The sequence below is a fragment of the Ips typographus genome, linkage group LG5, assembly GCF_016097725.1.
Source record: "Ips typographus isolate SLU linkage group LG5, UJ_Ityp_2.0, whole genome shotgun sequence".
Taxonomy (NCBI): domain Eukaryota; kingdom Metazoa; phylum Arthropoda; class Insecta; order Coleoptera; family Curculionidae; genus Ips; species Ips typographus.
The window spans coordinates 3,446,614-3,472,380 of NC_138426.1; the positions used below are offsets into that span (position 1 = coordinate 3,446,614).

Sequence of the window (25,767 nt, forward strand, 5' to 3'; positions counted from 1 at the left end):
ACTGCAACAATCCAACCCATAAAGAACTTTGTTGATGATCATAAGGTTAGTAGAATGTGGGAATAACAAGGTAAGAGAAAAATTATGTGTACTGTTCTGGCAAATTGTTTGAAAGCAACTTGAACACTGAATGATGATGATAGAATGAACGTGAATGATAGTTGTGTGCAACATCTGGTGACATCTGTACTCAACTCTATGAGTTAGAAAGTACAGATGGCGTTCCAAAATCTAGGAACAGCACCATTAATGCCGCATCATTCGGTAAACACCGGTCAGAGGATTGGGATTGATAAACAAAAAACAAAACCTCACCATTTTCAACCAATCAGATCGGTGTTTACCGAATGATGCGGCATTAATGGTGCTGTTCCTAGATTTTGGAACGCCATCTGTACTTTCTAACTCATAGAGTTGAGTACAGATGTCACCAGATGTTGCACACAACTATCATTTCTGGCATCCAGTTGACTATACTGGAACGAAGGTTTTGTTCTTTGGTTATCAAGCCCTATAGCCTCTCTGATGAGCCGTAATACGGCGAAACCGGTCAGAGGATTGGGATTGATAAACAAAAAACAAAACCTCACCATTTTCAACCAATAAGTAAATAAAATAAATACGTAATTATTTAGCACTTGGCTAGTTTACATTCGTTACATAATTATTATTTATTGTTGCGACATCTTAAGGAAAACAGTTTTAAGCACCAACCCCACTATTAACAACAAAATACTGTTGGTAACTGGACTCAGGGTTTCTGTTCTGATCACTACATGCGTAGTGATAAATGATAAGTACACGCTAGGAAAAGTTTTACGCTTTCCGGTTCTCATCTTCCAGCCTATTCTGTCGTTCCACTCTCCTGGATGCAAGTTCCTTTCAGACATTGCTTTTGCTTCCTATCCAAGATGGTTTGGGCCTTCCTCTCTTTCTTCTCTCAGTTGAGTATTTGTTTGGGGAGTCTTCCTTCGGCCATTTGCTCGACATGCCCATACTTACATTCGATTTCTTCTATTGTTGACTGTACTCCCATAGTTTGGCTAATCTGGTCATTGGGTATTTTTACCAGTCTAGATTTTCCAGCTGCTTTTTGCCAGAAGTTTATTTCTAGTGCCAATAGACTAGACTAATTTTTATTTTACTACTGAGTGCTACAAATTTTTATAATTTACAAATTAAAAAAAAATATGAAATTAATGTTATATTTATCGACTCCATTACTTGATTTTTGTGATAGGATATGCTTTATAAAATATGCTTGTATTTTTGAGTACATACAATTCAAATGTTAAGGTCTTGCAAAACTGTTGGTTTGGTTCGTTCGAATAAATCATTTCATCATTCCTTTAAAAACAAAAAAGTTACAGCTGGTTTCAAATATAGCCAATTTCCAAAAATTCTTCAATACCAGATCCATACACCAGCGGCATTCGGGGTCTTCCGCCAGGCCATTTCCTGTGAAGTCGGAGTGACCCGGAATCCACATCAGGGTAACGCTGTTGGATTTTCCAAGTGCGTTAAGGACTTCATGTCCCAGTCCCTTTTGAGGACTTTGAGCCGTCCGTAAACCAGCAGATATCTGCTCGGAGTAGGTCGTCAGCTTGTTCTGCCCAGTCCACTCTCGATGGTACGAGGGTGCTGTAGCAGAAATCGGTGGTAGCCGTGCCCGGCAGAACATCGGAGGGCATAGCAAGAGACTCGCGATTTAGAATTTCCTCAAGTGGCCCTCGAGACTCCATGCATGTGGACAGGACAGGGGTAATATGGAAGAGCCGGTAGGAGGCCATCCTCCACTCTAACGCGGACATGGGCGTTGTCTTGAACGCCCACGTTATAAAAAGGCATGCCTGTCTTTGGATTGAAGACAGTTTCTTAGCTACGGTGCTCTGGAGGCTTTTGCCGTACCAGACTATGGCCCCGTAGGTCAGCACAGGTATAATTGTGCTGGTGTAAAGCCAGTATAGCTGCTGGTGCCTTAGACCCCAGGATTTCTGCTAACTCATTCAAGTTTTGAAAAATTACCGAACACGAAGATTTACGATTAACCGTATGATTTTATTTTGATTATTTTTTTTTGGTTTACTCTGTATGAAGGCAGTTTATAAGTTTTTACTTAAATTGGGTAGTTTTAAGTGTATTTTTTCTAATCGATATAATCAGATACAGTTCCTTGCATTCTTAGTTGGGTACTCGGTACATTACTCGGGTAGTATGGCAAATTAATTGATCAGTGTGACCACCACACTATAAAAATGCTCATACCACACTAATAATGTAAATCATTATAACATATTTTGAAAGCTTTTATGCATGTCATTCCGTACGTAAAATTTCCGAACCAGACAAACCGCGAAAAACGAATACGAGCAACGGAAGCTACAAAATTTATAAACATCCATCATTGACCTTTGTAATCATTATAACAACATGAGAACAAGATAATGATTAGTAAGTTATTTTGATTAGGCATAATGAGATATGTAAAAAAATACAAGTCATCTTTTAAAAGTTAAAAGTCATTGAAATTTCATGGGTGCTAAAACTGCCTAATATTAATAGTTACCTATAGTGGGAATTGTTTTATTTCAATATGGATAATAATGTTTCTGTCTAGTCATTATCAGTTGATTAGCAGTTATAAAACTGATTCTTTTTATCTACTACAGAAATCGATAATTGTTCAGTGCCTAGGTAAACTTTATCGATTACATCACGATACACTAATAATTTAAATAAATCTTCATTCGCGCATAAACAAATTTTGTGGTTTTTGAAAATGGTTGTGGCAAAAAAATACCTTTTAATTAGAAGATCTGTAGGTTTACCTAAACCGTCAGACTTTAAGTTAGTGACAGAAACTCTACCTCCTCTGAAGGAAAATGGTAAGTTTGTAATCACTTTTTCAATCAATATAAAACCAAATTCAAATCTAACTTTTTCGTTTATTGTTTCCATTATTTTGTAACCTTAACGAGAGGTTAAGCAATGTTAGATATTTTACACAGGGTGATTCCAAAGTGGGTGCTTTCCTTTCACCTGCGAATAGGGTTTCAAAAAATAAGTTTTATTTTCCTTTGACGCTTTTTCGAAATATGAACAATAACGAAAATACAGGGTGTCAAAGTTTTACTGAAAAAAAACTAAATAAAAAATATCTTAAATTTAATTTTAACTAACTACAGGTTATTCCTTATCAACAGACATAAACAAAAACAAAAAATTTCAACCGGCTTTGAACTAAGTTTTAATAATTTGACATTTTAAATTAAAACAGCATTTAATTTTAGGTAAGCATTAAGATGGTTTTTATTTTTTTACTCGAAAGCGGTGCGTCGTAGCAAAAAATAATAAAAGGGGTTTTATTTTTAGAATTGAACAAGGAATTCAATAATAAATTTTATGTTGAAAAACAACCCGTAGGGTAATATTTTTTTTCGAAAATGTTTTAAAAAAATTGTACGCGCGCCACTGGTAAACGCAAGGAAATTGTTGTTTCTTGGAAAATTTCCTTTCCACGTAGCTACTGACACCTACAAAATTTTGTCTAATTACTTCAAGTGGTTTGGCCAAAATCATTAAATTTTTATTTTTTCAGTAAAACTTTGACACCCTGTATCTTCGTTATTGTTCATATTTCGAAAAAGCGTTAAAGAAAAAAAAAACCTTATTTTTTGAAGCCCTATTCGCAGGTGAAACGAAGGCACCAACTTTGATTCCAAAGTATAAAGGAAGCTCCAAAAACTGTTTGTCTGTTTAAATATTTTTGAAAAAAAAATAGTACGCTACTGTATTTTTTTCAACACAAATTTTTATTGAATTCCTTGTTCAATTCTAAAAATGAACGACGCACCGTTTTCGAGTAAAAAAATAAAAACCGTCTTAATGCGTGCCTAAAATTAAATGCTGTTTTAATTTAAAATGTCAAATTATTAAAACTTAGTTCAAAGGCGGCTGAAATCTTATGTTTTTGTTTATGTCGGTTGATAAGGAATAACCTGTAGTTAGTTAAAATTAAATTAAAGTTATTTTTTATTTTGTTTTTTTTTAGTAAAACTTTGACTGTATCTTCGTTATTGTTCATATTTCGAAAAAGCGTCAAAGGAAAAAAAATCTCATTTTTTGAAGTCCTATTCGTAGGTGAAAGGAAAGACCCAACTTTGGAATCACCCTGTATAACTATTAATAAAAGCAGTATCAACGTCTACTATCAAATTAAGTTTTACAGATAAAGCAAGTAACATTCGCAATGTAGAATTTCTCATCACTGGCGCAAAAGTCTCTTCATAGTCCACTCCATATTGCTGTGTAAAACCTTTGGCAACTAACCTGGCATTGTACTTTGGTTCACCATTTAAATCTCGTTTAAGTTTGAAAACCCATTTACATTGTACAACTGTCTTGTCCTTTGGCTTGTCAACAAGTGTCCAAACTTTATGTTCCTTCATTGCCTTGTATTCTCGATCCATTCCTTACTTTTTGGACTAGCTAAGGCTTCTTTTACTGTCATTGATTCATCAAAAGTACTCAGTGATTTTGATTTGAACTTCTCAATGGTGTTTCAACTAAATCACCAAAATTCATCATCCTCAGCATTCTCATCTTGGATTCGTTCATATTCATCTGCAGAATCTTCTTTATTTCTCTGATCTTCTAGTTAAACATCAGTATGTGAGTTCAGTATGTTAACTTGTACAGCATCATTAGTGGTGCTTTCTTCATATGAATCTGATTCCTTTGCAAAACATTTTCAAAGAACACTACATCTCGTGACTTATGTCTCTGTAGCCTTTAGTTTCAGTACAATATCCAATAAATATGTAATCTTTGCTTTTGGAATCAAGCTTTTTTCTAAGCACAACTGGAACACGAGCTTGAGCAAGACATCCAAACACTTTTAAGTATTCCAATCTCGCTTTTTGTCCGGTCCATTTTTCTTCAGGGGTACTTCCAGGGATTGCTTTGTGTGGTGGCCGATTCTTCAAGTAAACTGCTGTGTTAACAGCTTCTGCCCACATACGTTCATCTACCTTTGACTCATGCATTAAACATCTAGAAGTGTCCGATTAACTCTCTCATTCCACTGTGATTTAAAAACTCTCTTAATGCCTGATTCACACACTCTGTGCCATTGTCAGTTCTAATTTTCTTGATTCGATATCCAGTCTGGTTCTCAACAAGTGCTTTGAATGACTTAAATTTGTAGAATACTTCTGATTTATTGGCCAGAAAGTATACAAATATTTTTCTACCGAAATCACCTGTAAAAGTCAAAATATATCGAGCTCCACCCCATGATTCTACAGGCATTGGTCCACATAAATCAGAATGTACAAGTTCTCTTTTTGAAAGGTTGCCTGCTTTGCTTTCCCTGTAATCAAACAATGCAATTTTCTCCAGTTTCAACTTTACTATGAGAAACTCCCGTTGCCAGTCCTTTCCTTAACAATGACATGCTGATTCGATTTAGGTGTCCCAATCTTCTATGCCATGACTCTTCTGAATTATTCATAGCCATAACAACCTGCTCAGAGTTTATTGGTAAGGTATTTAACTGATATAAATTGTCTTTCAAATTGGCCTTTACTACAATAGTTCCACTTACTTGCATCTGCATCATAGATGTCACATACTTTGTCACTAAACACTATTGTGTGTCCTTTTTCCACCATTTTGCTAACAGATAACTAGTTAGCATGCAGGTTAGGTACATAAACTATGTCTGATATTGTCTTTGCACCATTTAAAGTGTAAACACTGCTACCAACACTTGACTTGGCCACTATAATGTCAGATTGTTGTTTTTGAACAAAACTATTCAGAATTTCTTTTTTAAAATTCATATGGGATGTTGCACCTGAATCAATGTCACCAGCCTCCTGAAGTACATTCACACCTTCTGAGAGTATTTGGAGAGCCTTGTCCTTGGGTTTAGACTGATTTCTACTTCTATCACCTTGATTTGCATTTCTTGGCTGTGCAAAATGACCTTTTTGTGTATTTCCAAACTGATTGGCTGGACACTGATTTTTAAAATGATTTTGTTAAATTTTGAACTCTTTTTCTTCACTGTAAACGCAGATTCTTCTTTAATCTTGCATTTATCATCTCTTGTAAAAGCTTTACTTTGATAAAATTGAACACACAAAAAATTAAAAACAAACAACTGAACATTTGTAAATAATAATGCTTTATTTTTTAGAGTACCTGGCAGAAGCGGTTTTTCTAAGCGTCGACCCTTACATGAGGGCGTACATGCCACGTATACCTCTGAACACAACCATGATAGGTGGACAAGTAGCAAAGTGAGACTGAAACTTAAATTTGGTTGCATGTTATCCAAAATGAATTTTTAGGATTATCGAGTCTAGGAATCCTGAATTTCCTGTAGGAAAATATGTGGTTGGCAATTTTGGTTGGAGAACTCACACCATTTTCAGCGGCAACTGGACGGAAAATCCCAGAGTACCAACGATAACGTTGCCCGATTTGGGAGACTTGTCGCCATCTTTAGGTCTTGGAGTTTTGGGTATGCCAGGGTAAATATACATATACAAAGCATTCATTTCAGGACACTTTAAATATCTTTTATCCCAGTACCAATAATAATCCGTCAGAAAAAGCGTAAACATACTTTTTCTAATTTTGGCATATAAAGTGACAGTTTTCAAAACTGATTAGAGTGACAAAACGTTTTTACTTTATGTAACAAGTTCATTTCATCACTCCCTGTTTTTATGCATTTTCGTAGAAACATATGGGCGACATCCATCATAACATGTCGTTGTCACTGTTTATACAAGGTGCTATGAAAGTGAATATTTGTGTTAAATCACTTTAAAAGATGGTTTTTACCGCTTTTTGGTCAAAATTAGAAAAAATTATGTATGCAACACGTTTCAAAAATGTCTTATTGTGTAAGTCATTCAAATTGTAGGACCTCGCTGCGCTCGCCCTACAAACATTCATTCGTTACACAAAATCGATCTTTTCGTAACTGGTTACATAAATAGCTATTTTAAAATTCATTATCTTATTAGTTTCGAAAAAATACAAAAAAATGTTAAATACAAAAGTTTTAGAGAATATTGAGATGCATAGTTTCAAATTACTTTTGGAGGGTTCTTAAAGGCTTGACAGATAAAATATTAATTTTTTTAATAGAACCCCTTATTTTTTAACACATTTTTTGATTCTCTATGAAATTTCGAAACTTTTTTGTAAATAATGTCATATACCTAAACCTAGTAGTTTTTCTAATATTTCTATTTTTTAGTAGTCAAGTCAGTCTTTTAATATTTGTACAGGATGAGCAATTTTTGATGTTTTTATAGGAGATTTCAAAAACTATAAGACAGAAGAAAACTGAAACCCTAGTCTCGATGTCTTTATTTGTAAAAGTAAAATAAAAAAATGAAAAATAGTATGGTGATCGACTAATTAAATAAATGGCAAAAAATTCGGATTCTAAAAAGTTAGGAGATTTCAATAGTTTTACAAAAAGACTACTGATAACCATTTATGTAATTTATTATAAAATATATTACTAATTTTTAGAATAATAATACATCGAAAAAGAAAAGATTAACTAATTAGCTTGCCAGAACGCTCTAGAGCTCTTTGGCAACTTACTCCAGATCTTTGATGAAACTTCTAGAACTACCTAGAAAGTTCTAAAGCCTTTTGCAACATTTCAAAACGTTTCAGATATTTGTAGAGGCTTCTATGGCTAGAAGCTTTTAAAGCTTGCCAGAACGTTTTAAAATCTTCCAGATTTTTGAAGAAGCTTCTATAGCTTGCCAGAACGGTTTAAAGCCATTTGCAACATTTCAAAACCTTCCAGATCTTTTTGATAAATTTTCTAGACTTAGACAGAACGTTCTAGAGCCATTACCAATGGTCCCAAACGTTCCAGATCTTTGAAGAAGTTTTTAGAATTTGTCAGAACGTTCTACAGCGTTTGGCAACGTTCCAAAATCTTTCACACCTTTGAAGAAGCTTCTAGAGCTTAGCAGAACGTTTTACAGCATTTCGCAAAATTTCAAAATCTTCCAGATCTTTTATGAAGCTTCTAGAACTAGTCAGATCGTTGTCTGTGATGGAAAGTTGGGGACCGTTGTCAGATAGAATCGTTGACAACGGTCCCCAACTTTCCAGATCTTCGAAGAAGCTTTTAGAACTTGCCAGAATGTCCTAGAGCGTTTGGAAACGTTCCAAAATCTTCCACACCTTTGAAAAAGCTTCTAGAGTTTACCAGAATGTTTTACAGCCTTTTGAAACATTTCAAAACCTTCCAAGATGTTTGATGAGGCTTCTAGACTTAGTCAGAACGTTCTAGAGCCATTACCAACGGTCCCAAAGGTTCCAGTTCTTCGAAGAAGCTTTTAGAACTTGCCAGAATGTCCTAGAGCGTTGGGAAACGATCCAAAATCTTCCACACCTTTGAAGAAGCTTCTAGAGCTTACCAGAACGTTTTGTAGCCTTTTTCAACATTTCAAAACCATCCAGATCTTTGATGAAGTTTCTAGACTTAGTCAGAACAATATAGAGCCATTACCAACTGTGCCAAACGTTCCAGACCTTTAAAAACATTTTTAGAATTTGCCAGAACGTTCTACAGCGTTTGGCAACGTTCCAAAATCTTTCACACCTTTGAAGAAGCTTCTAGAGCTTACCAGAACGTTTTACAGCCCTTTGCAACATTTCAAAACCTTCCAGATCTTTGATGAAGCTTCTAGACTTAGTCAGAACGTTCTAGAGCCAATACCAACGGTCCCAAACGTTCCAGTTCTTTGAAAAAGTTTTTTAGAACTTTCCAGAATGTTCTAGAGCATTTGGAAACGATCCCAAATCTACCAGCACTTTGAATACACTTTTAGAGCTGACCAGAATGTTTTAAAGCCTTTTGAAACATTTCAAAACCATCCAGATCATTGATGAAGTTTCTAGACTTAGTCAGAACATTCTAGAGCCATTACCAACGGTCCCAAACGTTATAGTTCTTTGAAGAAGTTTTTAGAATTTGCCAGAACGTTCTACAGCGTTTGGCAATGTTTCAAATCTTCCACACCTTTGAAGAAGCTTCTAGAAGCCTTCCAAAAAACCAGTCAGAACGTTCTAGAATCGTTGGCAACGGTCCCAAACTTTCCAGATCTTCGAAGAAGCTTTTAGAACTTGCCAGAATGTCCTAGAGCGTTTGAAAACGTTCCAAAATTTTCCACACTTTTGAAAAAGCTTCTAGAGCTTACCAGAACGTTTTACAGCCTTTTGAAACATTTCAAAACCTTCCAGATAGTTGCTGAAGTTTCTAGACTTAGTCAGAACGTTCTAGGGCCAAAACTAACGGTCCCAAACGTTCCAGTTCTTTGAAGAAGTTTTTAGAATTTGCCAGAACGTTCTACAGCGTTTGGCAACGTTCCAAAATCTTCCACACCCTTGAAGAAGCTTCTAGAGCTTACCAGAACGTTTTACGGCCTTTTGCAACATTTCAAAACCTTCCAGATCTTTGATGAAGCTTCCAGACTTAGTCAGAACGTTCTAGAGTCGTTGGCAACGGTCCTAAACCTTAAAGATCTTCGAAGAAGCTTTTAGAACTTGCCAGAATATTCTAGAGCGTTTGGAAACGTTCCAAAATCTTCCAGACCTTTGAATAAACTTTTAGAGCTGGCCAGAATGTTTTAAAGCCTTTTGGAACATTTCAAAACCATCCAGATCTTTGATGAAGCTCTAGACTTAATCAGAACGTTCTAGAGCCATTACCAACGGTCCCTAACGTTGCAGTTTTTTGAAGAAGTTTTTAGAATTTTCCAGAACGTTCTACAGCGTTTGGCAACGTTCCAAAACCTTCCACACCTTTGAAAAAGCTTCTAGAGCTTACCAGAACGTTTTTCAGCCTTTTGAAACATTTCAAAACCTTCCAGATCTTTGATGAAGCTTCTAAAACTAGTCAGAAGGTTCTAGAGTCGTTGGCAACGGTTCCAGATCTTCGAAGAAGCTTTTAGAACTTGCCAGAATGTTTTAGAGCGTTTGGAAACTTCAAGAACTCGTTAGAACGTTGTAAAGTCACCTAAAACGGTCTAGTACCTTCAAGAGTCTTCTAGAACATCCTGCAAACTGTTACAATTTTTTTTCACTTTCTACTCTCTCTCGGAATTCTCTTTCGATCAAATTAGAGAGACACTAAAGTGGCTTAAAAATGCTGAAATGAATCATTTCATTATTAAAATACATTTTAACAATGCTGTTTACCAGTTATATTTCTTATAAAATATATTAGTTATTATTAGAATAATAATTTTTTATGAGGCATGTTTTTAAAACTAGACACTAATTACTCTGTAATCTAGTTTGTTTTCATTGGCTGCCATTCGTTTGTACACTCCATGGAATGAATGTGACGTCACAATGGCGTAGTTTCACAGTTAGTCAAATTATGGTTTTGGCAAATTACGTCATCGTGACGTCACATTCGCTCTGCTCGTTCCATGGAGCGTAAAAACGAATCCAGCCTTTATATCATCCAAATAATACAAAAATCTTGACACCCAGGGAAAGAACATGTTACATAAAACGTCATTTGTTCAGAAATCTGCGAAAATATACAGGGTGTTTCAGAACTATGGGATCAAACTTCTAGGGGTTACTCAATGCAACAGTAGAAAATATTTGAGTATAGGGACCCATGTCCGGAAAACTGTCACTACGTCCCTAAGACACGTTAAAATTTAGAAAGACGATGAATTGCTTAAATAGGATTTCATGCATTTAATTTTTGCCTTTTGTACATGATATCACAGCAAATGTGGTATCAGCATGATGGAGCGCCGGCTCACTTTGCTGTAGAAGTACGTACGGATTTGGCTCAGCGGTTTGGGCACCGTTGGATGGCAGAGGTGGAGCAGTTTCTTGGCCTCCTAGGTCACCCGTTTTAGTCGCTAGACTTTTTCCTGTGGGGACATGTAAAGTCTTTGGTCTACGAAACTCCAGTAGAAACAGAGTAAGACCTAATTGGACGAATTACAGCAGCATTTGAAATCATTCAAAACGAGTATCAAATTTGCGGCGTTTAAATCGGTATATTCAGGTTGGAGAAAGACATTTTGAACAAATGTTGTGATGATATCATGTACAAAAGGCAAAAATTAAATGCATTAAATCCTATTTAAGCAATTCATCGTCTTTCTAAATTTTAACGTGTCTTCCGGACATGGGTCCCTATACTCAAATGTTTTCTACTGTTGCACTGATTAACCCCTAGAAGTTTGATCCCATAGTTCTGAAACACCCTGTATAGAGTGTCCCATTAAAAAAAAATGTTTGGTTGATATCTTAAAAACGATGTGTTTTAATAAACAAATTAATTTTTATAGGAACACGGCCTATTTTGGACTTTTGGAGCTGTGCAATCCAAAAATGGGCGAAACTGTAGTGGTTTCAGGAGCAGCAGGAGCTGTAGGAAGTCTTGTGGGCCAAATAGCCAAAATAAAAGGTTTATACAATTTTAGAGTTTATAAGAATGCGAATCATCAACAATAATAATTTTTAGGGTGTAAAGTAATAGGCATAGCTGGCACCGATACAAAAGGAAAATGGCTGACACAAGAGCTGGGATTCGACCATTTTATTAATTACAAAACCCAAAACGTAGAAAAGGAACTGAAGAAACTTGCACCTGAAGGAGTGGATTGTTACTTTGATAATGTACGTAAACTAAAGGTTTTCATAATTTAATTTACCCACAACTGACACTGTATTGTTCGTTTGAGCCATGGTTGCCATGGCAGAAACTATGACTTTACGCCCTAGGGCTTTTAGTCATTTTTTGACATGTCTCAGGACAACATTATTGTAAAAATAATCCATACTGTTGTTCAAACTTTTCCATTCAAAGATCATTTGTGCGTAAAACTGTGTACGTACCATGGGTCGAAAGTAGTGTTACATCAAACGTCGGCTGTGGGCGTAATCTTATTCTTTCAGCCCTGATACGTAAATAACTGTTACATACTCAGACTATGAGGGCTTTCACGGCCGGTCAAAACTGAAATATGAAAGTTATCCGGGCTTATAAGCCGTGGTCCAATGGAATTCTTCTTTATTCACTATGGTACCCATTAAAACGCCTATGGAGCAGGTAGAACGAGATTTTCCACTGGACATTGCCAAAATTTTCAGACACTGCCTAACCACCACTTATTTCCAATGGCAGGGTGAATTCTTCGAACAGAATGATGGTGTAGCAAAGGGGTAGTTTCAATTGTCACTTCATAGTCTAGCTAAATAGTCTTCTGAAATCACTTACTTCACTAACGTCAAAACTGTCAAACCATACTCTAAAGTTGCAAATATCAGCAGTATTTGATATAAAACGTGTTTTTGAGATTTGTGACAGTTATTTTGAAAATTATCACGTGACCGTCTAGCTAAATAGTATTCTACAATCACGCGACAACTGTCACTAACGTCAAAACTGTCAAACCATGCTCAAAAGTTGCAAAAATCAGGATTTAGAAACGTTTTCTTGAAGTATTTGATATATAACGTGTTTCTGAAAATTATGACAGTTATTTTGAAAATTGTCACGTGACCGTCTAGCTAAATAGTGTTCTACAATCACGCGACAACTGTCACTAACGTCAAAACTGTCAAACCATGCTCAAAAGTTGCAAAAATCAGGATTTAGAAACGTTTTCTTGAAGTATTTGATATATAACGTGTTTCTGAAAATTATGACAGTTATTTTGAAAATTGTCACGTGACCGTCTAGCTAAATAGTGTTCTACAATCACGCGACAACTGTCACTAACGTCAAAACTGTCAAACCATGCTCAAAAGTTGCAAAAATCAGGATTTAGAAACGTTTTCTTGAAGTATTTGATATATAACGTGTTTCTGAAAATTATGACAGTTATTTTGAAAATTGTCACGTGACCGTCTAGCTAAATAGTGTTCGACAATCACGCGACAACTGTCACTAACGTCAAAACCGTCAAACCATGCTCAAAAGTTGCAAAAATCAGGTTTTAGAAATGTTTTCCTGTAGTATTTGATATAAAACGTGTTTTAAAGATTTATGACAGTTATTTTGACAATTGTCACGTGGCCGTCTAGCTAAATAGTGTTCTACAATTACGTGACAACTGTTACTAACGTCAAAACTGTCAAACTATTCTTTAAAGTTGCAAAAATCAAGGTTTAAAAGCGTTTTCTTGATATAATACGAGTTTCTGAGTTTTATGACAGTTATTTTGGCAATTTACACGTGAACTTCTAGCTAAATAGTGTTTTACAATCACGTGACAGCTGTCACTAACGTCAAAACTGTCAAACCTTGCTCAAAAGTTGCAAAAATCAGGTTTTAGAAATGTTTTCCTGTAGTATTTGATATAAAACGTGTTTTAAAGATTTATGACAGTTATTTTGACAATTGCCACGTGGCCGTCTAGCTAAATAGTGTTCTACAATCACGTAACAACTGTTACTAACGTCAAAACTGTCAAACTATTCTTTAAAGTTGCAAAAATCAAGGTTTAAAAACGTTTTCTTGATATAATACGTGTTTTTGAGTTTTATGACAGTTATTTTGGCAATTGACACGTGAACGTCTACCTAAATAGTGTTTTACAATCACGTGACAGCTGTCACTAACGTCAAAACTGTCAAACCATGCTCAAAAGTTGCAAAAATCAGGATTTAAAAACGTTTTCTTGAAGTATTTGATGTAAAACGTGTTTCTGAAAATTATGACAGTTATATTGAAAATTGCCACGTGACCGTCTATCTAAATAATGTTCTACAATCACGTGACAAGTGTCACTAACGTCAAAACTGTCAAACCATGCTCTAAAGTTGCAAAAATCAGGGTTTAGAAACATTTTCTTCTAGTATTTGATATAAAACGTATTTATGAGAACTATGGCAGTTATTTTGACAATTATCACGTTACGTCTAGCTAAATAGTATTCAGTTACGTGACAACTGTCACTATCGTCAAAACTGTCGAACCATGCTCAAAAGTTGCAAAAATCATGGTTTAGGAACGTTTTCTTGCATTATTTGATATAAAACGTATTTCTGAGATTTATGACAGTAATTTTAACAATTGTCACGTGACCGTATAGCTAAATAGTGTTCTACAATCACGTGACAACTGTCACTAATGTCAAAACTGTCAAACTATGCTCTAAAGTTGCAAAAATCAGGTTTTAGAAACGTTTTTTTACAGTATTTGATATAAAACGTGTTTTTGAGTTTTATGGCAGTTATTTTGGCAATTGACACGTGAATGCCTAGCTAAATAGTGTTCTACAATCACGTGACAACTGTTACTAACGTCAAAACTGTCAAACTATTCTTTAAAGTTGCAAAAATCAGGGTTTAGAAACGTTTTCTTACAGTATTTAATATAAAACGTGTTTTTGAGATTTATGACAGTTATTTTGACAATTGTCAAAATAAAACGTGAAATATCACGTGACAACTGTCACTAACGTCAAAACAATGGGAATTGTTCAAATGTTCTGAAGAAGACGGAAAACGTCGAAACGTTAACAAAAATAAACATGCATTACCAAAAAGGAAAAAACACCACTTCCTTTTGTTTAAAACTGACCTAGAATTAAGAAACTATCAATTTTTGAATCTACCCCGCAAAACGTCTGAACTGCCCCGATGTATTCAACACATCTACCCCGAAAAAGAAAATACGTTTGGCAACACTGAGTCGAGCCAGTCACCGTCGAAAGGTACGGAAGAGCATTTCGATAATGTCCGCCGCAGATGTGGACGAAACGTCAGGAAGAAATTCCATTGGACCACGGCTTATAACTTTTATATTTCTGTTACATACTCATTCATTATGATTAATGTTATTGCAGGTTGGAGGAGAAATTAGCACAACCGTTATAAATCAAATGAATGTTCGAGGACGTGTTGCGCTTTGTGGTGCTATTTCATCTTACAACGACACTGCACCTGCAAAAGGTTAAATACTTTCATAGTTAATACATAAATTTGGTAGTTAAAATTTGTAACTTTTACAGTAACAACTCCAGAGCACAGCATTGTGTTTCAACAAATCCGATTAGAAGGTTTTACTGTACTACGTTGGAATGACAGGTGGATGGAAGGAATCGAGCAGAATTTAGAATGGATCAAAGAAGGAAAGTTGAAATATAAAGAAACTGTCACAGACGGTTTTGTTAATATTTTTAAAGCGTTTGTTGATATGTTGCAAGGCGGAAATATTGGAAAAGCTGTTGTTAAAGTGTAGGTTATAAATTTAGTTTGTGTTTGTGCTCTGAATAGTAATTAATGACCTGAAAGTAACTGTAAAACTGGTAAACGATAAAAGGATGAATTTCTGGTTAAGTGGTATAAAAAATCAGTACATTCCAAAAACGATCCAACCAAGCGGAATTATTTAAATCATAATATAAAGACAAAAAAATAAGAACATATGTTTTTTATTTCCTACATTCTGTATTTTGTAGCAAGCAATACGCATACTTGTGCCCTTTTCCTTATAAAAGTGCACATTAGAAGAGCTTTTTTTGACTAGCTTCTAAATCTTTATGATGCTCTCCGCGGGCGTAATCTTTTTCTTTTAGTCCTGAATACGTAATAGTAATTAATATACCAATGGCATGATGATATTGTTAGATGGGCTCCCTTCGGAGAAGACACATCTGGGCCCATTGTGACCCATCGCAAGCTAGTACCCCTCCATTTCGGTGGCCCTGACAAAGCCGCAAAGCCTCCTTGACCGGGTACCTTGAATATCTAAGGGGTTGATTACACTCTTACCCCAAACCTCTTTTCTGATCGTCCCAAGTGCCGGGCACTGTGTGAGAACGGGTATCAGAGTTTCCTCGTCTTCCATACACAAGCGACTTTCCGGATCCTGTGACCCAGAATGTGCATGTGTCTTCTCATCTGACTGTGACCTGTGAGAAGTTCTGTCACACATCTGAGGTCCTTTCTGAATAGTTCCATAAGGAACTTCGACTTGTTTCTTGGAAAGAAGCCCATGATACATCGCGACTGCCGCATGCCTCTGGCCTCCTCTCAAGCAATATCGGATCTTTGCCAGAAAATACGGTCCACAATGGCGGATCCGACCGCGCCCGCTAGTCCTACAATAAGTTCGGGCCCTACGGGTCTCTCTTTGGATCCACGAAGGGACATGGTTTTGGATCCATCTGAAAACCAGACGTTACCATGTGACGGGAGGATAGAGTTTCGAGAGAATTCCCAGTCCTCTCTCTCTGTAGTCCCTCTCGGGTACTACAAACTTTAGAAGTCCGCTTGACAGAAGCGTCAGAGGCACCTGATCCTGCTTTATAACAGTTCCGGGCACTCCCTCAACGTCTCCCCCGAGTCCCCGAGATGACCCCACGATTCAGCTGAGTCTGTAATCAGCATATTGAGATCTGCCAGTCTGTGGGCTGCCCTGGCTGCTTTTTGTGTATACAGCCAAAGCAGCCAACAGGTACACACAACAGGTGCAACGGCTCGAGCGCACATAGCCGCTCCAGTGCCCTTGTTGGGGCAGTTTTTATTGCACCTGTAATACAGACGCAGATAAATCTTTGAACCCTGTCCAACAAGGCTCGTGACTTGGCCGTATCCATAGCTCCGGACCAAACAATCGCTCCGTATGTTATCATCGGGCGAACAACAGCGTAGTAGGTCCATCGAAGGATTCTCGGCTGGAGTCCCCACGTTGTATGAAAGGCCCTTTTGCATGCCCAGAGAGCATTGCAGCCCTTCCAAGTTTTGACTGCAAATTGTTCGTTCCAGGTCAGCCTGGAATCTATAATGACCCCTAGGTATTTGACCTGGGATTTGTACCGCAGAATGTGGCTGAGCAGATTTAAGTCCGGCAACGGCCCGGGTTTTCGTCGCCTCGTAAAGATGACAACTTCCACTTTGGCCGGGTTCACAGAGAGACTCTCCTCATCACACCAAGAGAATGGCCACATCGTCCGGGTAGGCTTGGGCGTAGACATCTGGGGAGTTGAGTCTCCACAGCAGAGTATGAACAACCAGGCACCAAAGAGTGGGCGAGAGAACGCCCCCTTGGGAGCATCCCCTGGCGACCCCCTCTGACGTGACTGCGTTGAGCTCCGCAAAAACCAAACGGTTGGACAACATGGTTTTCACCCACCCGGTAACCACCGGATGGGCCCCACGCCGCTCAAGGGCTTATACCAACACGAGGGCCTCTGGCCCGAGGGGTCTACTTCGACCGTGGGCATTATTTCTTAGTGACCTTAATAGGTGTCATTATTGATGAAATAATAGCCCTGTCGGACATTAATAACTATTACTCACAAATAACTTTATAAAGTTTGTTTTATCGAAGTTACCATGGCGGAAAACGAGTCTCTCAGGATAACGGACGGTGAAGTTTCAAAAAAGCTAAGAAGCTCATCGTCAGTGACAAGGAGCGGAAAAGTAAAAAATAACCATATTGAAGTTGAAATAAAAATTATAAAAGTATGCTTTAGAGAGACTACTGTGCCTGAGGCTTAATTTTGTCAAAAAACTTTGATTTAGAAAACTTAAATTGGAACTTTTCTTCAAAACTACCGCTTTTTTCAAATACATTATTTTTCCTTTATTAATATACATTTCCAGTAGAACTCTTTGAGTAGAATCCATCTGTCTTAATATTTCTTTTCTATTGGACATCGTTTTTGAGATACAAAGACATTTTAAACAGGATGTCTTGTATGTTTTTGCATTTTAAGAAATAGTAGAATTTTTTTATATAAGATATAACGCTTGGTATTTTAGCCACAATTTTTTTTAATAAAAATGCCCGGAAATGTTTTAATGAAAGCCTGCCAGATCACCAGATTATTGCTCGCTTGCACCGTTTGCCTAAACGTAATGTGATGATAAACAAGGAGAGGGGTAAATGTCTGTTGAGACCTTACCAGAGATTAGTAGGGTATGAGGTGTAGTGTGAGTGCACAGTGAACTCAACTCGCTAATCAGCTGGACGGTATTTCAGCAACGCTAGAAAATAGGTTCATATGTGCAGGGAAGCCCATGAGGTGATGTAGTGTTAGTGCAGATGATGCACCTTAGTGCCTGGAAGACGGGCTTAAGTGTGGCTAACTTATGTCCCGTACAATGTGAAGCATTTGAGCATTATGAGGCTAATCGTTTGATTGTACCTTAGAGTTAGTGAGAGGGTGACAAGCAGTATTGATTAGCAAGTGCAAGACGTAGTGATAGTAGAAGTTACCATTTAGTTTGAGATGAGAGCGGGATCGCTTTAATCAATTTCGTACGCTGATTGCAGTCTGCTATCAAGTGCGGAAAAGACACTTCCCGCACGTATTACGTACAATATTTTTCTTACTATCCTGCAGAAAACTACAATGCGAATATTAGCATTTAATAGTGTTTATGTTTCACCTATACGTTATGAATACATAATACATTGGAAACGTCACATTAATTTCTTACAGGTGGGTTGCCAAAATATTTTTCGTGTGGAAAAGTACACTTTTCCGCACGATTGTAGGAAAAAAACATGTTGAAAAAAAACACACTGTTATGACCCGTAATCTATTGGATTGTAAGTAGCTGACATAAATCAATCCTGAAAGGCCCGATTAACCGGTAGCCTAATGATCTTGTATTAGTAATTCAAAAAAGAAAAATAATCTATACACAAAGCGATTATACACAATATTAAAATAACAGCATAAATATATAGCCATTATAAATCACAAAAACCTTTTATCAGTGCAGCTATTTATAGATATAATTTAACCAGACGTGACGAGACGTTTAGGAGGGGAATGGTGTAAACTAGCTTTAGAAAGGGAACTAGGAAGCAAAGTGTGAGAAGCGAGAAAGCAAGAATCATCGTCAATACATTATTTGTGGTGGTTCCGCTGTGATAACATTATTATCTGGTGTTTTATGTCTGTTCCAAAATTAGAAGGTAAATAGTCATTTACTTAGTATGTTCTTCGACCCATTGAAAGTGTACAAAGTTTTACGTATAAATAATGATCTTTCGATTGCAAAGTTTGAACAAACTAAGCTGTTCGTCAAAAAGAATGGGACAGCAAAAGTTTTGGTCATTTTTGCTGTTTCTACAAGTTGACTGACTGGATTTTAATAATTTTTTTGAGAATTAAAAGGCATTTTCTTCCTCTTTTTGATAACCTGAATAATCTTTTTGAAAGTTTTCACGGATCCGAGTATACAGGGCGTGACTGAGGTGTAGTCAAAAAATGGTCAAAATTTGGTCAAACGCTAGAGCCTCGTGTGGACATACTGAACATGCCAAGATTTATGATAAAAATATGATGTTGTTTTCAAAGTTTTATTTGGGTCACCCTGTATAACGCAGATTAGGCTTTTTACTTAAATTGGGTAGTTTTAAGTGTAACCTTGCTAATCCCTTTCATTTTCCACAAAAGATTTAAAGAAATGGTTAAATAAAAAAACAAGAAAAGTAAAAATAACTCTATTTTTGGAATTTTGCAATCTTCTTCTCTGATTGCCTTATCCGTTGCGGACGTTGGGTATTAACATTCTTATCTTGTTTGCTGCGCTTCTAAGCAGGTCAACAGATGACAATCCAAACCACTGGCGTAGGTTGTGCAACCAAGAATGTCGTCTTCTCCCTGGTCCTCTCCTGCTATCCACCTTGCCCTGGACACCCAACTGTAGAAGGTTAGAATCGAGTTAATTAGTTTGAAGAAACAACCGCTCAAAAATAACCAAACATTTTGCTGTCCCATTCTTTTTGACCAGCACTTTAGTATAGTTCGTTTTTACAAATTTTATTTATTCAATCATTCTTCTTCAGTCCTTCTTTGTCCACTCCTGAACGTAGACCTCTTTCATCCACTTCCCTGCATTTCTGTCTTGTGCTGTTTGAGACCATCTTTTCCCCGCGAATCGGTTTGATATCGTCTAGCCACCTTTTCTGAGGTCTGCCTACGCTACGCTTGGTCTGTCTTGGTCTTGTCATGGTTCTGTCTGGCCACATGCCCCACCCATTGCCATTTGCTTCATGATGTCCACGACTTTTGTTCTTCTTCGGATTTCTTCATTTCTGATTTTGTCTCTTAGACTGATTCCAAGCATGGTGCGCTCCATTGCTCTTTGCATTACTCTCAACTGTTCAGCACTTCTTTTCGTCATTGTCACTATTTCTAAACCGTAAGTTGCTACCGGCAGTGTACATGTATCGAAGACTTTCCGCAAGTTTATTGGGATCTCTCTGTTTTTTAATATATAGCTCAACTTGCCAAAAGCGGCCCATGCAAGTCTTTTCCTACGTTTTATTTCGGCAGTTTCGGTTCTCTTTGCCAGATAGTATGCCCCAAGTAGACGTATTCATCGACGTTTTCTAAAGTCGTGCCGTTGATTGTTACAATACCTTCCGTATCGCTTATTATCTTGGTTTTAGAAAGGTTTATTCTTAGACCTACTTCTCTCGACGCTTCATTCTGTTGGCTTAACATATCTTTGAGTTCGTGGATGTCGCTACTTATGAGGACGATATCGTCGGCGAATCACGGTGGTTTTGCATATATGTATTTCTGGAGTTTTGTATATCGGGAATCAATTTTAGCGTCGTCCATGGCCTGCAGGAAAGCCCATATCTCAATGGAATCAAATGCAGAGGTATATTGTATTCAGTTGTTTTTTCTATTAATGTTCTTACTGCCTGAAAATGGTCGACGGTGCTAACCCCTTTCGAAGCTCCGCCTTTTCTACTGGTTGGTAGGTGTCTAGCTTGTTGGTGAGTCTGTTAGTGATAATCTTGGTATGAAGTTTATATAGGTGTGATAAACGGCTGATTGGTCGGTAGTTCTCTATGTCGGTGTTATCGCCGTTTTTGAAAAGTAGAACTACTTCTGCGTTATGCTACGCGTCTGGTATTCTTCCCTCATTGGGGCATTTGTTGAGAAGTACCCGCAGTCTTTCCTCCACAGTGCATCCACCCATTTTCAGCATTTCACAGGTGACTCCATCTTCTCCTGGGCTCTTCCTGTTCTTAATTTGTCTTAGTACTGCTCTCTTGCTTTGTTATATCGGCGATGTCATCTGACCCAACGTTGCAGATAGTATTTGATACTGCTGGTGTGCTTGAGGCTTTGGGATTAGTTGCGATGGAAGTACCATATACAGGGTGGACCATAAGTAATGGGACATAGAGCTACAGCATATTCCTGACATCAAAATAATACGATTTAGCGACTTTGTTCTATACCGAAAATTAATATTAAGAAAGATACAAGGTGTGAAAGTTGAAATTTTATTTTTGTTTTTTTATCGTATCTTCACGGTCGTTTGATATAAATTACTGAAAGTTGGTATAAAGGGGTTTTGGCAGGCATTAAATACGATGCTTTCATTTGTTTTGTAGTAGCTGATAGGGGGCGCTAGCTGCAACCATACCCGTTCCTTCAAGAGAACTTTTTTTTACGGAACTGAAACGACCATATGCTCTCAAAATATGATTCTAAGATGTTTTCTATGTAAAAAAGGTATACTTGTAAGTCTTAAAAGTTGACTGTTTTCGAGGTATTTAATGTTTTATTATTGCATGCATTGTCGTATGTTAATACGATATGTGCTGTATACCCTTAAGTTACACACATAACAGTATGTAAATTTGACCGTTTAAAAAATCTTTGTAGTAAATACAAAATCTAAAAAAAATAATTAGTAAAACTTTTAATAAATCACACAACAAAATGATAAATTAGATATTAAGTGGGTATACAATCATTTGCGTTGAAACAACCTAAACTACAAACTGCTAGAAATTAAAAAACTAGAAATGAAACAGGTTTTTTTGGCCAACAAATGTTCTATATGGCCACCATTGACACTAATACATTTTGAAATGCGTTTCATGAATGACTGCCTAATCCTGAAAAGGATTTCTTCATTTCTAACTTGGTCAGCAGCATTAAGAATTCTTTCCCATAACTGGTCGCGGTCATTGATGGTCTCATTATAAACAATTGTTTTCAAATAACCCCAAACACAAAAATCTAATGGATTAAGATCCGGGCTTCGAGCAGGCCATGGAATCGGTCCGCGTCGTCCTATCCATCGGTGTGGAAAAATAGTATTTAGATAGTTTCTTACTTGTACGGAAAAATGTGCTGGAGCTCCATCTTGCATGAAATACATATTCTGTCGCAAATTCAACGGTACATGTTCTAAAAGACCACCGAGTTCATTTTGAAGAAAATTTAGGTAAGAGTTTCCATTAAGATTTGATGGTAATTCATATGGACCTACGACATAATCTCCAATTATTCCACACCAAACATTTGTTTTGAACTCGTGTTGGAAGTGCCGTTCGGTTATTAAATGTGGATGTTCCATATCCCAAGCATGCATGTTCCGGAAGTTAAATACACCGCGTCGAGTAAAAGTGCTTCATCGGTGAAAACTTGTTGATATCCATTCTCTCTAGAGTTTCAGTTGGTTCTAGTTTGTTTTTCAGCTGTCTGATATTCTTCCTCCTTACGACTCAATTCTTCTATGGTAGGAAATCTGTTTTGATGAATCAGTTTATTTCTTTCGACTTTGAGATTAAAAGCGAACGAGGCTTTAACCATCCTATGGTCACTACCCGTGTCAAACTGGTTTAATACTGAAACATTAGTGCAGATTTTTCTGCTATTGGCAAGTATGTAATCTATCTCGTTCTTGGTTTTGCCGTCGGGGCTTCTCCATGTGTTTAGTCTTCAGCTAAACATATATCTTAATGTTATATAAATAATCAGGGTAATTAAGGACAATCATAGTTTATGAGTTTTTAACATTTCATAATTACAATTAGTAAGCAAAACGATAATTGTTTAACTATATTCAAAACAGCGTAACATAGCGTTCTATATTATTTAACAGTGGTTGCAATAATTATAGTTCAGCAGCCATCAAACTGTTTATATATTGTTTACAAATGATGACTGTAACAACCATGTCAAAACCATAGAGTTTAATTGTTTTTGAGCCACTGGTATGGTTAATAGTTTAGTAAGATTGTTAGTTACATGCGTAGGATTAAATCAGTATTGAAATGGCATTCAAGACTCTCAATAACTCTACCCACCCAATCTAAACCTTCAACCTCCTCAATATTAAACACCATGTCCATTTCCTCTGTTTGGGTTTCTGGAAATAGGTATTCAGAGAGTAAAGGTTTTCTCTGTTTAGATATTCTGATATTTATTGTGCCCAGACCGAAACTTCCAATGTTTTCTGAATCGGCTTCGTTTTTTTGGCCGATTTTTGCTTTAAAGTCACCACTTATAATTTTGTACACACATTTCTCTGATTCCATTGCTTTTGATAGATCTTCTAGGAAAGTTTCCATCTCTATGTCATCTGCTGTGCTTGTTGGTGCGTATTCCTGGATAAGCTGTAGTCTGTACCTCTTGTTTAGTTGAAGTATTATGTAGATGACTCTGTCTGAGACAGAGTCAAATTTTGTTACTATATGTTTGAGTTTATTATTTATGAGAAGGGCTACGTCCCCCTGTCCATTGTGACTGTGATTGCCGGCATTATTCTGGTATAGCATGTGGCCTGACTCCAAAACAGTATTTTTTTCTCCCGGTAGCCTCGTTTCGCACAGCCCCAAGATATCCCATTTGATATGCTTTAATTCTTCTTACTACTACTACTAACTTATATAAATTAGAATAATTATCTTTTTTATTTATTTATTTTTTTTCTTTTTTTGACACCATAAAACAAAGTTGTAACATTTCGACTGAAAGCGTCTGTCAGATGCCTAATTAGAGAAAATTATATTCGAAGAAACTAATATTTGAAACTATACGCTTTAGTGGGGGCGGAGAAACCTCTGAAATGCAAAATTATCTGTGTCTCACTCCTGTATAACTGAAACAAAAAAAAAAACAATTTTCCCAACTAAAGAACTCGTAATAAACTATATTTGATACAAATAAGTAACCAAATTTAGCTTTCTCTTACAGACGAATAATGGTGGTTGCTAAAAAATATGTTTTGCTCAAACCCAGTGAAGGGCTTCCAAAAGAATCCGATTTTATGGTCAAAACTGAGGGATTACCACCACTTGGGCCAAATGGTAATTCTAGATTTTCTGTAACTACAAAGAATAATTTTTTTACGAAAAATTTGCAGAATACCTTGTTGAGGCAGCTTACATTGGAGTGGATCCTTACATGAGAGCGCTTATGAGTTTGTTACCAGTTAACTCCACCATGCCAGCAGGACAAGTTGCAAAGTGAATATATATTAATAAATGCTTTGTACCTAATTTTATACATTATCAAATAGGATAATAGAAAGCAACAACCCCGAATTCTCAGTGGGAAAATATGTGGTAGGAGAATTTGGCTGGACCACTCACACTATTCCTAAAGAAGGCTCCCAAGATTGCTTCAAATTAGGTTATCCTACAATACTTCTACCAGATTTAGGAGACTTACCACCGTCTTTAGGCATTGGTATCTTAGGAATGCCTGGGTAAGTATCTGTACAAATACTAACCACACATTTTTAGCATTTTGATTATAGAAATACGGCTTATTTCGGATTTTTGGATGTGTGCAACCCTAAGTCTGGTGAAACAGTTGTAATCACCGCAGCTGCTGGAACAGTTGGAAGTCACGTAGGTCAAATAGCCAAAATTAAAGGTAACGACAACTCTGACACCAAGGGCTACATTGCATAAATGCTTTTTTAAGGTTGTAAAGTCATTGGTATTACTGGTACTGATGAAAAAGCCAAATGGTTGACTAATGAACTTGGTTTTGACTACGCCATAAACTACAAAACCAAAAATGTGTCTGACCAATTAAAACAAGTAGCTCCTGAAGGTGTAGATATTTTTTTCGACAATGTAAGAGTATCTAATTCTGTGCAAGCGCATTTAATAAATTAACTGACTGCAGGTTGGTGGAGAACTTAGCAGCACGATAATATTTCAAATGAATGAGGAAGGTCGTGTAGGAGTTTGCGGATCGGTTTCCAGCTACAACGACAAAGAACCGCCCAAAGGTAATTTAGTACTTTTAGAAAAAAATCCAATCAATTTATTATTATGAATACAGTTACTTCAACACATGCGGCGATTGTAACGAGGCGCTTGAAAATTGAAGGAATTTTTATTCCTAAATACGCAGACAGATGGATGGAGGGCATAGAACAAAACCTGAAATGGATAAAAGAAGGAAAACTGAAGTATAAGGAGACTGTTACTGAAGGTTTCGAAAATATGGTCAAAGCCTTTGTCGGTGTATTTGAAGACACAAAATTTGGAAAAGCTGTTGTTAGAATTTAATAAATTACAGTAATATAACAATTGGATTCCTTTTTCCATAAAATAATGCAAATTATCGGTAGAAGATATATTAACCAATCACACACAACAGATAATCACAAAAATAACATACCTTTTGAAAATCAAATTGTTATTTTTTTAATTTAGCTAACAAAACATTATGTAAGTTCAACAAGATCTCCCTAATTTTCTTTTGCATTCAGTTTAAGTGTCAAAAGGTGAGATTTCGGTATCAGAAACCCATATTGTCTCAAACTAGATGTTGAAACTATTTAAACCAAAATCTAACTTTAAATTTCTAACTTAACCTTAAAATCCTTAGTGCTAACCCGCGCTACCTGATATATGCTGGTTGCATACACTACCGGATACAGAAAAACTAGCCAAAATCGATAGCAAATCGTTAATTTCCAATCGTAGGCCCCAACCTT

General features: G+C 36.7%; 2 protein-coding genes across 4 annotated transcripts; both read left to right on the plus strand.

Annotated features, from left to right (window-relative positions):
* LOC145730007 (prostaglandin reductase 1-like) lies at positions 1–15,454 on the plus strand. 2 transcript variants are annotated; one of them, XM_081981033.1, is made up of 7 exons: positions 1–45; positions 6,203–6,305; positions 6,357–6,539; positions 11,370–11,488; positions 11,546–11,700; positions 14,877–14,982; positions 15,042–15,454. In XM_081981033.1, exons 2-7 carry the CDS (start codon positions 6,244–6,246, stop codon positions 15,269–15,271), a joined length of 855 nt encoding a protein of 284 aa, XP_081837159.1. In that variant the 5' UTR covers positions 1–45; positions 6,203–6,243; the 3' UTR covers positions 15,272–15,454. The 2 variants fall into 2 exon arrangements, with proteins under 2 accessions (XP_081837159.1, XP_081837158.1); XM_081981032.1 differs by lacking the exon at positions 1–45 and adding an exon at positions 2,532–2,885.
* Positions 15,455–18,803: 3,349 nt separating this feature from the next.
* LOC145728953 (prostaglandin reductase 1-like) lies at positions 18,804–25,357 on the plus strand. Of its 2 annotated transcripts, none has more exons than XM_081979531.1 (8): positions 18,804–18,964; positions 24,006–24,118; positions 24,175–24,277; positions 24,331–24,519; positions 24,571–24,689; positions 24,741–24,895; positions 24,948–25,053; positions 25,107–25,357. In XM_081979531.1, the coding sequence occupies exons 2-8, from the start codon at positions 24,013–24,015 to the stop codon at positions 25,334–25,336; spliced, it is 1,008 nt and encodes a 335-aa protein (XP_081835657.1). In that variant the 5' UTR covers positions 18,804–18,964; positions 24,006–24,012; the 3' UTR covers positions 25,337–25,357. The 2 variants fall into 2 exon arrangements, with proteins under 2 accessions (XP_081835657.1, XP_081835656.1); XM_081979530.1 differs by having other exon boundaries at positions 18,845–18,964; positions 23,993–24,118.
* Positions 25,358–25,767: the final 410 nt, after the last annotated feature.